Genomic DNA, 15,769 nt, shown 5'->3' with positions numbered 1-15,769 from the left:
CACCTATTTTTCACCCGGCCGCACTGGGTGTTTGAGAAGTTAGTGACGCCTCTCTTTGTATGTTGCTATGATGCATATAAGACTTTACATTTAGGAAAAAGTATGAAAGTCCAGGAATTGGTACTACTATAATGTAATAACTGTTATTTGATATTCAGAACACTGTATTGTTCTCTAGTGGAGCAGTAAAGTTGGGATGTTGTAGAAAATAAATGTACCAAAATAAATCTGCAGTTCAAAAGTATGCATAGAGAGACTGTCATTACTCATCATCTTCCTCCTCCTCTTTATTCTCATCTTGCTCATAAATCCCATCTTTCTCATCAGTCTCGTCGCTCTCTTCCTCTTCATCATTCTCCTTGTCGTCTTCATCATCATCATCATCATCATCATCATCATCATCATCATCACCTTCCTCTTCTATCTGCAACATCATCAAGTAGTCGTTGCCTAGTATTGTTTTGGGCAATATGTCTGTGAATGAAACATAAAACATACCACACACACTTTAATGTAGAAATAGGTTATATACAACATCACTTGTTATTGGAGAATTATATTGGATGGGCTTGTAAATGATCTCCCGCAAATGTTATTATGTACAGGGCTTTATATTCTGAATATGTTTTCCACTGAAGACTTTGGGACAGATGCAAAATGAGCTCCTCTGTAAATGGGGTCTGATTCAGAGATGGGAGGGAAGCAAAAAAGAGCAAGTAACTTCCAGGATCTGGCCCCTTATCTTCCTCATAGACACTAAAACTACCAGCCATGCCCATATCTTCTGCCTTGATTACCAGAACCTTCTACTGACCTTCCCTCTATCATCCTTGGCGACTTTAACATCCCTATAGACGTAATTAATATCATATCCACCAATTTTCTTGCTTTTTCCTCATCCTTTGGCCTTTTTCAATGGACCTTCACCCCCACCTACTGTCTCGGCCACTCTCTTGACATTGTCTTCACCCATCTGTGTGTTCACTCTGACCTTTCCCTTCCCCCTCTCTGACCACCATCTATTATTCTTCACTCTCTCACCTAATCCACTCCTTCCCTTGCCCAAAGCCACCGTCACCAGGCGCAATCTCGAGACTCTCGACCCCGCTGTCCTCTCCTCTTCACTCAATTCTCTTCTCTTTCCACCATGACCTGACCTAACCAAGCAGTGTCTCTCTACAACATTACCCTCACCTCTGCACTCGATTCTGTTGCCCCCATCTCCACTGTCCCCCTCCGCCGTTTCAAACCCCAACCCTGGCACTACAAACTGACCCAGTTCCTGCAAAAATGCTTGCGCGTCTGGAGGAAATCTTGCTCTCTGACGGTCTTCCTCTGCTTCAAGTTTGTCCTCTCTTCCTTCAGTTCCGCCCTCTCCCTTGCCAAGCAATCATTCTTCTAGTTACTCATCTCCTCTCAGTTCTCTAATCCCCATCACCTCTTTAGTAGAGATGAGCGGGTTCGGTTTCTCTGAATCCGAACCCGCCAGAACTTCATGTTTTTTTTCACGGGTCCGAGCGACTCGGATCTTCCCGCCTTGCTCGGTTAACCCGAGCGCGCCCGAACGTCATCATGACGCTGTCGGATTCTCGCGAGGCTCGGATTCTATCGCGAGACTCGGATTCTATATAAGGAGCCGCGCGTCGCCGCCATTTTCACACGTGCATTGAGATTGATAGGGAGAGGACGTGGCTGGCGTCCTCTCCGTTTAGAATTAGAATAGATTAGAGAGACACTTGATTTACTAATTTTGGGGAGCATTAGGAGTACTCAGTAGTGTACAGTGCAGAGTTTTGCTGATAGTGACCAGTGACCACCACTTTTATTTATAATCCGTTCTCTGCCTGAAAAAAGCGATACACAGCACACAGTGACTCAGTCACATACCATATCTGTGTGCACTGCTCAGGCTCAGGCCAGTGTGCTGCATCATCTATATATATTATATATCTGTCTGACTGCTCAGCTCACACAGCTTATAATTGTGGGGGAGACTGGGGAGCACTACTGCAGTGCCAGTTATAGGTTATAGCAGGAGCCAGGAGTACATAATATTATATTAAAATTAAACAGTGCACACTTTTGCTGCAGGAGTGCCACTGCCAGTGTGACTAGTGACCAGTGACCTGACCACCAGTATATAATATTAGTAGTATACTATCTCTTTATCAACCAGTCTATATTAGCAGCAGACACAGTACAGTGCGGTAGTTCACGGCTGTGGCTACCTCTGTGTCGGCACTCGGCAGCCCGTCCATAATTGTATATACCAGTGACCTAACCGTGGTTTTTTTTTCTTTCTTTATACATACATACTAGTTACGAGTATACTATCTCTTTATCAACCAGTCTATATATTAGCAGCAGACACAGTACAGTGCGGTAGTTCACGGCTGTGGCTACCTCTGTGTCGGCACTCGGCAGCCCGTCCATAATTGTATATACCACCTAACCGTGTTTTTTTTTTTCTTTCTTTATACATACATACTAGTTACGAGTATACTATCTCTTTATCAACCAGTCTATATATTAGCAGCAGACACAGTACAGTGCGGTAGTTCACGGCTGTGGCTACCTCTGTGTCGGCACTCGGCAGCCCGTCCATAATTGTATATACCACCTAACCGTGGTTTTTTTTTCTTTCTTTATACATACATACTAGTTACGAGTATACTATCTCTTTATCAACCAGTCTATATATTAGCAGCAGACACAGTACAGTGCGGTAGTTCACGGCTGTGGCTACCTCTGTGTCGGCACTCGGCAGCCCGTCCATAATTGTATATACCACCTAACCGTGGTTTTTTTTTCTTTCTTTATACATACATACTAGTTACGAGTATACTATCTCTTTATCAACCAGTCTATATATTAGCAGCAGACACAGTACAGTGCGGTAGTTCACGGCTGTGGCTACCTCTGTGTCGGCACTCGGCAGCCCGTCCATAATTGTATATACCACCTAACCGTGGTTTTTTTTTCTTTCTTTATACATACATACTAGTTACGAGTATACTATCTCTTTATCAACCAGTCTATATATTAGCAGCAGACACAGTACAGTGCGGTAGTTCACGGCTGTGGCTACCTCTGTGTCGGCACTCGGCAGCCCGTCCATAATTGTATATACCACCTAACCGTGGTTTTTTTTTCTTTCTTTATACATACATACTAGTTACGAGTATACTATCTCTTTATCAACCAGTCTATATATTAGCAGCAGACACAGTACAGTGCGGTAGTTCACGGCTGTGGCTACCTCTGTGTCGGCACTCGGCAGCCCGTCCATAATTGTATATACCACCTAACCGTGGTTTTTTTTTCTTTCTTTATACATACATACTAGTTACGAGTATACTATCTCTTTATCAACCAGTCTATATATTAGCAGCAGACACAGTACAGTGCGGTAGTTCACGGCTGTGGCTACCTCTGTGTCGGCACTCGGCAGCCCGTCCATAATTGTATATACCACCTAACCGTGGTTTTTTTTCTTTCTTTATACATACATACTAGTTACGAGTATACTATCTCTTTATCAACCAGTCTATATATTAGCAGCAGACACAGTACAGTGCGGTAGTTCACGGCTGTGGCTACCTCTGTGTCGGCACTCGGCAGCCCGTCCATAATTGTATACTAGTATCCAATCCATCCATCTCCATTGTTTACCTGAGGTGCCTTTTAGTTGTGCCTATTAAAATATGGAGAACAAAAATGTTGAGGTTCCAAAATTAGGGAAAGATCAAGATCCACTTCCACCTCGTGCTGAAGCTGCTGCCACTAGTCATGGCCGAGACGATGAAATGCCAGCAACGTCGTCTGCCAAGGCCGATGCCCAATGGCATAGTACAGAGCATGTCAAAACCAAAACACCAAATATCAGTAAAAAAAGGACTCCAAAACCTAAAATAAAATTGTCGGAGGAGAAGCGTAAACTTGCCAATATGCCATTTACCACACGGAGTGGCAAGGAACGGCTGAGGCCCTGGCCTATGTTCATGGCTAGTGGTTCAGCTTCACATGAGGATGGAAGCACTCAGCCTCTCGCTAGAAAACTGAAAAGACTCAAGCTGGCAAAAGCACCGCAAAGAACTGTGCGTTCTTTGAAATCTCAAATCCACAAGGAGAGTCCAATTGTGTCGGTTGCGATGCCTGACCTTCCCAACACTGGACGTGAAGAGCATGCGCCTTCCACCATTTGCACGCCCCCTGCAAGTGCTGGAAGGAGCACCCGCAGTCCAGTTCCTGATAGTCAGATTGAAGATGTCAGTGTTGAAGTACACCAGGATGAGGAGGATATGGGTGTTGCTGGCGCTGGGGAGGAAATTGACCAGGAGGATTCTGATGGTGAGGTGGTTTGTTTAAGTCAGGCACCCGGGGAGACACCTGTTGTCCGTGGGAGGAATATGGCCGTTGACATGCCAGGTGAAAATACCAAAAAAATCAGCTCTTCGGTGTGGAGGTATTTCACCAGAAATGCGGACAACAGGTGTCAAGCCGTGTGTTCCCTTTGTCAAGCTGTAATAAGTAGGGGTAAGGACGTTAACCACCTCGGAACATCCTCCCTTATACGTCACCTGCAGCGCATTCATAATAAGTCAGTGACAAGTTCAAAAACTTTGGGCGACAGCGGAAGCAGTCCACTGACCAGTAAATCCCTTCCTCTTGTAACCAAGCTCACGCAAACCACCCCACCAACTCCCTCAGTGTCAATTTCCTCCTTCCCCAGGAATGCCAATAGTCCTGCAGGCCATGTCACTGGCAATTCTGACGAGTCCTCTCCTGCCTGGGATTCCTCCGATGCATCCTTGCGTGTAACGCCTACTGCTGCTGGCGCTGCTGTTGTTGCCGCTGGGAGTCGATGGTCATCCCAGAGGGGAAGTCGTAAGCCCACTTGTACTACTTCCAGTAAGCAATTGACTGTTCAACAGTCCTTTGCGAGGAAGATGAAATATCACAGCAGTCATCCTACTGCAAAGCGGATAACTGAGTCCTTGACAACTATGTTGGTGTTAGACGTGCGTCCGGTATCCGCCGTTAGTTCACAGGGAACTAGACAATTTATTGAGGCAGTGTGCCCCCGTTACCAAATACCATCTAGGTTCCACTTCTCTAGGCAGGCGGTACCGAGAATGTACACGGACGTCAGAAAAAGACTCACCAGTGTCCTAAAAAATGCAGTTGTACCCAATGTCCACTTAACCACGGACATGTGGACAAGTGGAGCAGGGCAGGGTCAGGACTATATGACTGTGACAGCCCACTGGGTAGATGTATGGACTCCCGCCGCAAGAACAGCAGCGGCGGCACCAGTAGCAGCATCTCGCAAACGCCAACTCTTTCCTAGGCAGGCTACGCTTTGTATCACCGCTTTCCAGAATACGCACACAGCTGAAAACCTCTTACGGCAACTGAGGAAGATCATCGCGGAATGGCTTACCCCAATTGGACTCTCCTGTGGATTTGTGGCATCGGACAACGCCAGCAATATTGTGTGTGCATTAAATATGGGCAAATTCCAGCACGTCCCATGTTTTGCACATACCTTGAATTTGGTGGTGCAGAATTTTTTAAAAAACGACAGGGGCGTGCAAGAGATGCTGTCGGTGGCCAGAAAAATTGCGGGACACTTTCGGCGTACAGGCACCACGTACAGAAGACTGGAGCACCACCAAAAACTACTGAACCTGCCCTGCCATCATCTGAAGCAAGAAGTGGTAACGAGGTGGAATTCAACCCTCTATATGCTTCAGAGGTTGGAGGAGCAGCAAAAGGCCATTCAAGCCTATACAATTGAGCACGATATAGTAGGTGGAATGCACCTGTCTCAAGTGCAGTGGAGAATGATTTCAACGTTGTGCAAGGTTCTGATGCCCTTTGAACTTGCCACACGTGAAGTCAGTTCAGACACTGCCAGCCTGAGTCAGGTCATTCCCCTCATCAGGCTTTTGCAGAAGAAGCTGGAGGCATTGAAGAAGGAGCTAAAAGGGAGCGATTCCGCTAGGCATGTGGGACTTGTGGATGCAGCCCTTAATTCGCTTAACAAGGATTCACGGGTGGTCAATCTGTTGAAATCAGAGCACTACATTTTGGCCACCGTGCTCGATCCTAGATTTAAAGCCTACCTTGGATCTCTCTTTCCGGCAGACACAGGTCTGCTGGGGTTGAAAGACCTGCTGGTGACAAAATTGTCAAGTCAAGCGGAACGCGACCTGTCAACATCTCCTCCTTCACATTCTCCCGCAACTGGGGGTGCGAGGAAAAGGCTCAGAATTCCGAGCCCACCCGCTGGCGGTGATGCAGGGCAGTCTGGAGCGACTGCTGATGCTGACATCTGGTCCGGACTGAAGGACCTGACAACGATTACGGACATGTCGTCTACTGTCACTGCATATGATTCTCTCAACATTGATAGAATGGTGGAGGATTATATGAGTGACCGCATCCAAGTAGGCACGTCACACAGTCCGTACTTATACTGGCAGGAAAAAGAGGCAATTTGGAGGCCCTTGCACAAACTGGCTTTATTCTACCTAAGTTGCCCTCCCTCAAGTGTGTACTCCGAAAGAGTGTTTAGTGCCGCCGCTCACCTTGTCAGCAATCGGCGTACGAGGTTACATCCAGAAAATGTGGAGAAGATGATGTTCATTAAAATGAATTATAATCAATTCCTCCGCGGAGACATTGACCAGCAGCAATTGCCTCCACAAAGTACACAGGGAGCTGAGATGGTGGATTCCAGTGGGGACGAATTGATAATCTGTGAGGAGGGGGATGTACACGGTGATATATCGGAGGGTGAAGATGAGGTGGACATCTTGCCTCTGTAGAGCCAGTTTGTGCAAGGAGAGATTAATTGCTTCTTTTTTGGGGGGGGTCCAAACCAACCCGTCATATCAGTCACAGTCGTGTGGCAGACCCTGTCACTGAAATGATGGGTTGGTTAAAGTTTGCATGTCCTGTTTTGTTTATACAACATAAGGGTGGGTGGGAGGGCCCAAGGACAATTCCATCTTGCACCTCTTTTTTCTTTTCTTTTTCTTTGCATCATGTGCTGATTGGGGAGGGTTTTTTGGAAGGGACATCCTGCGTGACACTGCAGTGCCACTCCTAGATGGGCCCGGTGTTTGTGTCGGCCACTAGGGTCGCTAATCTTACTCACACAGTCAGCTACCTCATTGCGCCTCTTTTTTTCTTTGCGTCATGTGCTGTTTGGGGAGGGTTTTTTGGAAGGGACATCCTGCGTGACACTGCAGTGCCACTCCTAGATGGGCCCGGTGTTTGTGTCGGCCACTAGGGTCGCTAATCTTACTCACACAGTCAGCTACCTCATTGCGCCTCTTTTTTTCTTTGCGTCATGTGCTGTTTGGGGAGGGTTTTTTGGAAGGGACATCCTGCGTGACACTGCAGTGCCACTCCTAGATGTGCCCGGTGTTTGTGTCGGCCACTAGGGTCGCTAATCTTACTCACACAGCTACCTCATTGCGCCTCTTTTTTTCTTTGCGTCATGTGCTGTTTGGGGAGGGTTTTTTGGAAGGGCCATCCTGCGTGACACTGCAGTGCCACTCCTAGATGGGCCCGGTGTTTGTGTCGGCCACTAGGGTCGCTAATCTTACTCACACAGCTACCTCATTGCGCCTCTTTTTTTCTTTGCGTCATGTGCTGTTTGGGGAGGGTTTTTTGGAAGGGACATCCTGCGTGACACTGCAGTGCCACTCCTAGATGGGCCCGGTGTTTGTGTCGGCCACTAGGGTCGCTAATCTTACTCACACAGTCAGCTACCTCATTGCGCCTCTTTTTTTCTTTGCGTCATGTGCTGTTTGGGGAGGGTTTTTTGGAAGGGCCATCCTGCGTGACACTGCAGTGCCACTCCTAGATGGGCCCGGTGTTTGTGTCGGCCACTAGGGTCGCTAATCTTACTCACACAGCTACCTCATTGCGCCTCTTTTTTTCTTTGCGTCATGTGCTGTTTGGGGAGGGTTTTTTGGAAGGGCCATCCTGCATGACACTGCAGTGCCACTCCTAGATGGGCCCGGTGTTTGTGTCGGCCACTAGGGTCGCTAATCTTACTCACACAGCTACCTCATTGCGCCTCTTTTTTTCTTTGCGTCATGTGCTGTTTGGGGAGGGTTTTTTGGAAGGGACATCCTGCGTGACACTGCAGTGCCACTCCTAGATGGGCCCGGTGTTTGTGTCGGCCACTAGGGTCGCTTATCTTACTCACACAGCGACCTCGGTGCAAATTTTAGGACTAAAAATAATATTGTGAGGTGTGAGGTATTCAGAATAGACTGAAAATGAGTGTAAATTATGGTTTTTGAGGTTAATAATACTTTGGGATCAAAATGACCCCCAAATTCTATGATTTAAGCTGTTTTTTAGTGTTTTTGGAAAAAAACACCCGAATCCAAAACACACCCGAATCCGACAAAAAAAATTCGGTGAGGTTTTGCCAAAACGCGTTCGAACCCAAAACACGGCCGCGGAACCGAACCCAAAACCAAAACACAAAACCCGAAAAATTTCAGGCGCTCATCTCTACTCTTTAGTAATTTCAACTCTCTCCTTTGCCCTCTCCCTCGTCCCTCACTGCAACCAACTTTGCCTCCTTCTTGTCACAACTGAGGGCTGAGGCTGACCTGGGGAAGCCTCAGATGTAGGGGCTGACGTGTAGGTGAACCGGGGAGGTAGAACAGGTTGAGTATCCCTTATCCAAAATGCTTGGGACCAGAGGTATTTTGGATATCCGAATTTTCCGTATTTTGGAATAATTGCATACCATAATGAGATATCATGGTGATGGGACCTAAATCTAAGCACAGAATGCATTTATGTTACATATATACCTTATACACACAGCCTGAAGGTAATTTTAGCCCATATTTTTTATAACTTTGTGCATTAAACAAAGGGGTAAATTTACTAAGCTCCCGATTTTGACCGAGATGCCGTTTTTTCATCAAAGTGTCATCTCGGTAATTTACTAAGCAATAATCACGGCAGTGATGAGGGCATTCGTAATTTTTTGCAAGTCCAAGAAAAAAATTACGAATGAATACACCATCGGTCAAAACGCGGCTGTTTAAGTATGAATCTCGGTAATTTACTAAGAAGTGCAAAGCAAAAAAAAAACAAACACTGCCGTGAAAAATTACAACTCGTAAAAAAGTGCTAAAAAAAAAACAGACCTGCTTTTTTTTCCCGTGATTGGATAGGCATGCAGGGATCCATGAGATCCGTGCATGTATATCAGTGGGAAGGGGTGGGAAAGTTGTTATTTTATTAAAAAAAATTGCGTGGGGTCCCCCCTCCTAAGCATAACCAGCCTCGGGCTCTTTGAGCAGATCCTGGTTGCAGAAATATGGGGAAAAAATTGACAGGGGTTCCCCCATATTTAAGCAACCAGCATCGGGCTCTGCGCCTGGTCCTGGTTCCAAAAATACGGGGGACAAAAAGAGTAGGGGTCCCCCGTATTTTTAAAACCAGCACCGTGCTCCACTAGCTGGACAAATAATGCCACAGCCGGGGGTCACTTTGATATAGTGCCCTGCGGCCGTGGCATCAAAAATCCAACTAGTCACCCCTGGCCGGGGTACCCTGGGGGAGTGGGGACCCCTTCAATCAAGGGGTCCCCCCCCCCCAGCCACCCAAGGGCCAGGGGTGAAGCCCGAGGCTGTCCCCCCCCATCCAATGGGCTGCGGATGGGGAGGCTGATAGCCTTTTGTGATAATGAAAAGATATTGTTTTTAGTAGCAGTACTACAAGGCCCAGCAAGCCTCCCCCGCATGCTGGTACTTGGAGAACCACAAGTACCAGCATGCGACGGAAAAACGGGCCCGCTGGTACCTGTAGTACTACTACTAAAAAAATACCCAAAAAAAGACAAGACACACACACCGTGAAAGTAAAGATTTATTACATACATGCACACAAACATACAAACATACTTACCTTATGTTCACACGCAGGTCGGTCCTCTTCTCCAGTAGAATCCAAGGGGTACCTGTTGAATAAATTCTACTCACCAGATCGCGGGTCCCAGGGTCCTCGGGGCATCCATTTGTAATCCACGTACTTGCATAAAATAAGAAAACGGAAAGCCGAGCCACGAACTGAAAGGGGCCCCATGTTTTCACATGGGACTCCTTTCCCCGAATGCCAGAAACCCACTCTGACTGATGTCTAAGTGGGTTTCTTCAGCCAATCAGGGAGTGCTACGTTGTAGCACTCTCCTGATCGGCTGTGTGCTCCTGTACTGAGTGACAGGCGGCACACGGCAGTGTTACAATGTAGCGCCTATGCGCTCCATTGTAACCAATGGTGGGAACTTTCTGCCCTGCGGTTGACCTAAAGTGACGTCACCGCTGAGCAGAAAGTTCCCACCATTGGTTACAATGGAGCGCATAGGCGCTACATTGTAACACTGCCGTGTGCCGCCTGTCACTCAGTACAGGAGCACACAGCCGATCAGGAGAGTGCTACAACGTAGCACTCCCTGATTGGCTGAAGAAACCCACTTAGACATCAGTCAGAGTGGGTTTCTGGCATTCGGGGAAAGGAGTCCCATGTGAAAACATGGGGCCCCTTTCAGTTCATGGCTCGGCTTTCCGTTTTCTTATTTTATGCAAGTACGTGGATTACAAATGGATGCCCCGAGGACCCTGGGACCCGCGATCTGGTGAGTAGAATTTATTCAACAGGTACCCCTTGGATTCTACTGGAGAAGAGGACCGACCTGCGTGTGAACATAAGGTAAGTATGTATGTATGTTTGTGTGCATGTATGTAATAAATCTTTACTTTCACGGTGTGTGTGTCTTGTCTTTTTTTGGGTATTTTTTTAGTAGTAGTACTACAGGTACCAGCGGGCCCGTTTTTCCGTCGCATGCTGGTACTTGTGGTTCTCCAAGTACCAGCATGCGGGGGAGGCTTGCTGGGCCTTGTAGTACTGCTACTAAAAACAATATCTTTTCATTATCACAAAAGGCTATCAGCCTCCCCATCCGCAGCCCATTGGATGGGGGGGACAGCCTCGGGCTTCACCCCTGGCCCTTGGGTGGCTGGGGGGGACGGACCCCTTGATTGAAGGGGTCCCCACTCCCCCAGGGTACCCCGGCCAGGGGTGACTAGTTGGATTTTTGATGCCACGGCCGCAGGGCACTATATCAAAGTGACCCCCGGCTGTGGCATTATCTGTCCAGCTAGTGGAGCCCGGTGCTGGTTTTAAAAATACGGGGGACCCCTACTCTTTTTGTCCCCCGTATTTTTGGAACCAGGACCAGGCGCAGAGCCCGATGCTGGTTGCTTAAATATGGGGGAACCCCTGTCAATTTTTTCCCCATATTTCTGCAACCAGGATCGGCTCAAAGAGCCCGAGGCTGGTTATGCTTAGGAGGGGGGACCCCACGCAATTTTTTTTAAGGATTTTACAGTGTTTAATTTAAAAAAAAAAAAAAAATGAACCCCAGCACGGATCACACAGATCCGGCCGAGATTCATTGTAAAAAAGTCGGCAGTGTTTTGCTAATCACTGCCGTAAAAATAAAAAAAAAACCACGAATGACATCGACATCGGAACAAAAGAAAAACCCGAATACGGCAGCTTAGTAAATCCGTCGTAACAAATTCAAAAAGTTGCAGTTTTACACTTTCGATGTCATTCGTGATTGAACTTTGACCTGAAACGGGAAAATACGAATGTTAGTAAATTTACCCCAAAGTGTGTCTACATTCACGCAATTCATTTATGTTTCATATATACCTTATATACACAGCCTGAAGGTCATTTAATACAGTATTTTTAATAACTTTGTGTATTAAACAAAGTTTGTGTACATTGAGCCATCAAAAAACAAAGGTTTCACTATCTCACTCTCACTCAAAAAAGTTCGTATTTCGGAATATTCCGTATTTCGGAATATTTGGATATGGGATACTCAACCTGTATTGGGTTCTTAGACATACAGGAGCTCTAGTACCATTTGCCCGATGGCGTGAGGAAATGTAAATTCAGAGGAAGGCCTCCAAGTCCTGATTCACCCTCTCGGTTTGCCAATTGCTTTGGGGGTGATAAGCCGTAGAAAACTTTAGCTTGACTTGAAGTGCCGAACACAGACTTCGCCAGAATTTGGCTACAAACTGGACACCTCTATCGGAGATAATCTCTTCAGGAAGACCATGTAGTCTGAAGATCTCTTGCATGAAGACTTGAGCCAACTTGGAAGCTGACGGAAGACCGGTCAGCGGAATGAAGTGAGCCATCTTGGTGAACCAGTCAACTACCACCTAGATGGTATTGTATTTGTTATACTCAGGAAGATCCGTAATAAAGTCCATTGATAAATGGGTCCACGGACAGTGAGGGACAGACAGAGGTACCAGTTGTCCAGCGGGTGACTGGCGTGGTACCTTGTGCTGGGCACACTTAGGGCAGGATGCAATTAACTCTGCTATATCCTTCTTCAGGGTCGGCCACCAAATGTTTTCTGAATATCTGCCTGTCCGGCGAAGCGAGAGGAATGTGACCATTGCAAGAGATTCCTTTTGAGAGCTGGTTTTATGAGGCTTTTCCCTGGGGGGGGCATAGAGTCCATCCTTACGGTGGAGAATGCCACTGGATCAATAATGGGATGCTTGCCTGTAGATTCAGACTCAATTACTTGCTCCCAGGAGCGGGAAAGATGCTTGAGATTCTGTGACCCTAGACAAAACAGAAGTTTAAAGTCAAACCTTAGTTCACAGGCGCCTAAAATGTATGTACAAAGACAATAATATACCAATACATTCCATTCATGATGAAGAAACTCCTCAAACCTTCATTCCCTTTTGACAGATGAATTCTCACCATACAGGGAAAAAAACAAAAAAATACATCATGTGCAGTACAATTAATTTAATAAACTGACATACACATACAACGAGTATTTTAAAAAACAGATTAAAAACAAAGTCTCCAAGTCCTGATTTAAGTAGTTCTGACAGAACAATTACTAGAGTTCGTTGAGAACCAGTGTGAAACAGCTCTCAGACAGGCACGTTAGTCAATAGTCAATAGATAGTCTCCCCGGGTGGACAGTCTGGGATAGCCCTCGGGCAAAGAGTACCGCAGTTCAGTCCTTAACCGGAACTTGGGGATCCAAATGATCACCTGACGCGTTTCGACCCAAATGCTCTAGGTCTTTCTCAAGGCAGTGTGAAAGTCCTTCTGTCAAAAATCACTTATATATCCCACATAACCAATCCTCTTTCTTTACCCATTAAATATCTATAATCCAATCAGGAGCCTCCATTTTCACTTTATTAATCATTTAATGGAGGATTCTAATGTCAATCATTTACTTTGCACAGCCAGTGGTTGGCCTGATCCGGAAGTGTGTCACGTATTCCCCGACTCGCGGGACTTCCCACGTGTTGACTCTGTTACCTTGGTAACCACCCTACGTCCCACCAGTGGTCGTCATTGAAGGTCCGCCAGCAATCCCCTCACACCAGCGCCGTTTCCCTGACAAACGTCCCGGCGTCATTGGAAGCCGTCGCTAAGGGTCCGCCAGCGTCGTTCCAACGGCAACTCCGTTTCCGTGGTAACCTCGGGTGCGTCTTCACTCGTGGTTGGTCCCCGCGTGTCAGAGCCCATCACGTCACCTCCGTCCTGTCGTATTCCTCCGGCCTTGCCTCCTACATGGTCCATTGTTACTATGGCAATTCCCACACATAAACACAGATTTTAACCAGTTCAGATTTCTATATTTTTTAAGAGAATCTCCAATGACCTAAAAGAATTATCAAACAAATGGTGGTTTAATATCAGACGGATATATTCAATAAAAGCACACACATCCTGCACCAATGTCCAATATATATATATATATATATGTACAAAATGTGTATGTGAAAAAATATATATATATCTTAATCGTATGTAAAATATATTAATCTTGCATAAAAAGGAGGTTTCTATAAAAACCGTATAGGTCCTGCATAAAAACATCCTATAAAAACCACTTTAATTCAAAATCCTTATTTATGCCTTGCGGATGAAGTGTATTAAAATAAAAAATAAATTTCATCTCACATTTAGCCAAAAGAGAAGCACTATCCTTTTGGCGAGGATTACATCTTACCAATTTTATCCCAGCAAACCTGACAATGCTTGAAACGGAACAGTTGTGAGTTGTTTTAAAGTGGTTAGAGAGAGCATGGGTCTCTAACCCTTTTTTTATGTTCCGGCAATGCTCCCCTATCCGTATTTTTAGGGGTCGAGAGGTACGTCCTATGTAAAAAAGGTGGCATGAACATTCTATAAAATATATAACATTACTCATATTACATGTAATGAAATCTTCTAATTTAAAAGTATAACCATTTATGCTAATAGTGTCCAATTTTCTAGTGCCATCACTTTTTACTTCTCTACACCCCATACACGAACCGCAATGGTGAAAGCCTCTGGTGGCAATCCTGCCCTCACGTTTTTTTAGAGGAAGATAGCTTTTTACCAACGAATTCTTCAAATTGGGGGACTTTCTGTAAATGAAAATTGGACGTTCCGGAATCACCACTTTTAGGATCGGATCTTTCCTCAGAATGTTCCAATTCTTTCTGACAGATTTTTCTAAAACCTTATACTGGGAATTTTACCCCGTAATAAAGGCCCACTCATACCTCTTATTTTGGGATTTTTCCTTATTATCTACCTTTAATAGGCATTCCCTATCCACTTTTTGAACCTCTTCCAAAGCCTTTTCTATTCTTTCCCTCTTGTACCCATTCTTTATGAATCGTGTCTTTAATTCGTCTGCTTGTTCTTTGAAGGCGTTTTCACTTGTACAATTTCTCCTCAAGCGTTTGAATTGACCCAATGGGATTGCATTTAGCCAATTCATATGATGGCAACTATCATAACCTATGAATGTTCTCGAGTCGGTCTGTTTTGTGAAGGTCCTAGTGCAGATTTTCTGATTTTCCACCGACACCGTAATGTCTAAAAAGTCCACTGTACTTTTATCAATTTTAAAGGTAAGGTCTATGTTCAGGGAATTTTTATTCAAATAGGAACAGAATTGATTTAAAATTTCCCTTTCTCCCTTCCATACGAAAAAATTATCGTCGATATATCGACGCCAGGACACCAGACTCGCTCCAAACGGGTTGTTGTTCCAAACAAATTCCATCTCCCATGAAAATGTTGGCATAGCTTGGAGCGAATCTGGTGCCCATGGCTGTGCCAATTTTCTGAATGTAAAATTCCCCACCAAAAATAAAATAATTATTGTTCAATATAAATTTTATACCATCTATAATAAAATTTTGTACTTGATCTTCTAAGGAACTCTTTCTTAAATATTTTGTAACCGCTTTAACACCTGCCTCATGATTAATTATCGAGTACAAAGATTTAACATCCGCTGTAACCAGGTACATGTTTTCCTCCCATTTTAGAGTAGATAAGAAGTCCAGGAAATCCCTTGTGTCCTTCAAGTGTGATGGATTGCTTATTACCAAGGGTTGGAGAAAGTAATCAATATATTCGGACAGATTGACCGTGACTGACTCCATCCCTGATATAATCTGTCTACCGGGGGGATCTGTGATGCTCTTGTGCACTTTGGGTAATAAATAAAGTGCTGGTGTAATTGGATTCGGGTTAAGACGGAATTTAACCTCCTTTTCTTCTAAAATCCCCAATTCCTTATATCTGTCAACAAGGATCTGTAAATCTGAAAAGATTCTCACTGTTGGATCTGATCGAAGTTTTTGGTAGGTATCTC

At 45.4% G+C, this 15,769-nt stretch overlaps 1 protein-coding gene across 1 annotated transcript in view; it reads right to left on the bottom strand.

The window, feature by feature from the left end:
* Positions 1-262: 262 nt before the first annotated feature.
* Positions 263-15,769, bottom strand: part of CHRAC1 (chromatin accessibility complex subunit 1) — a 44,135-nt gene continuing 28,628 nt past the window's right edge. The window contains 1 exon segment of the mRNA XM_063925139.1: positions 263-477. Within this exon segment, the coding sequence (XP_063781209.1) occupies positions 263-477 (215 nt within the window).

Source organism: Pseudophryne corroboree, chromosome 5 (assembly GCF_028390025.1).
Source record: "Pseudophryne corroboree isolate aPseCor3 chromosome 5, aPseCor3.hap2, whole genome shotgun sequence".
Classification (NCBI taxonomy): domain Eukaryota; kingdom Metazoa; phylum Chordata; class Amphibia; order Anura; family Myobatrachidae; genus Pseudophryne; species Pseudophryne corroboree.
This window is presented reverse-complemented; position numbering and strand designations above follow the sequence as displayed.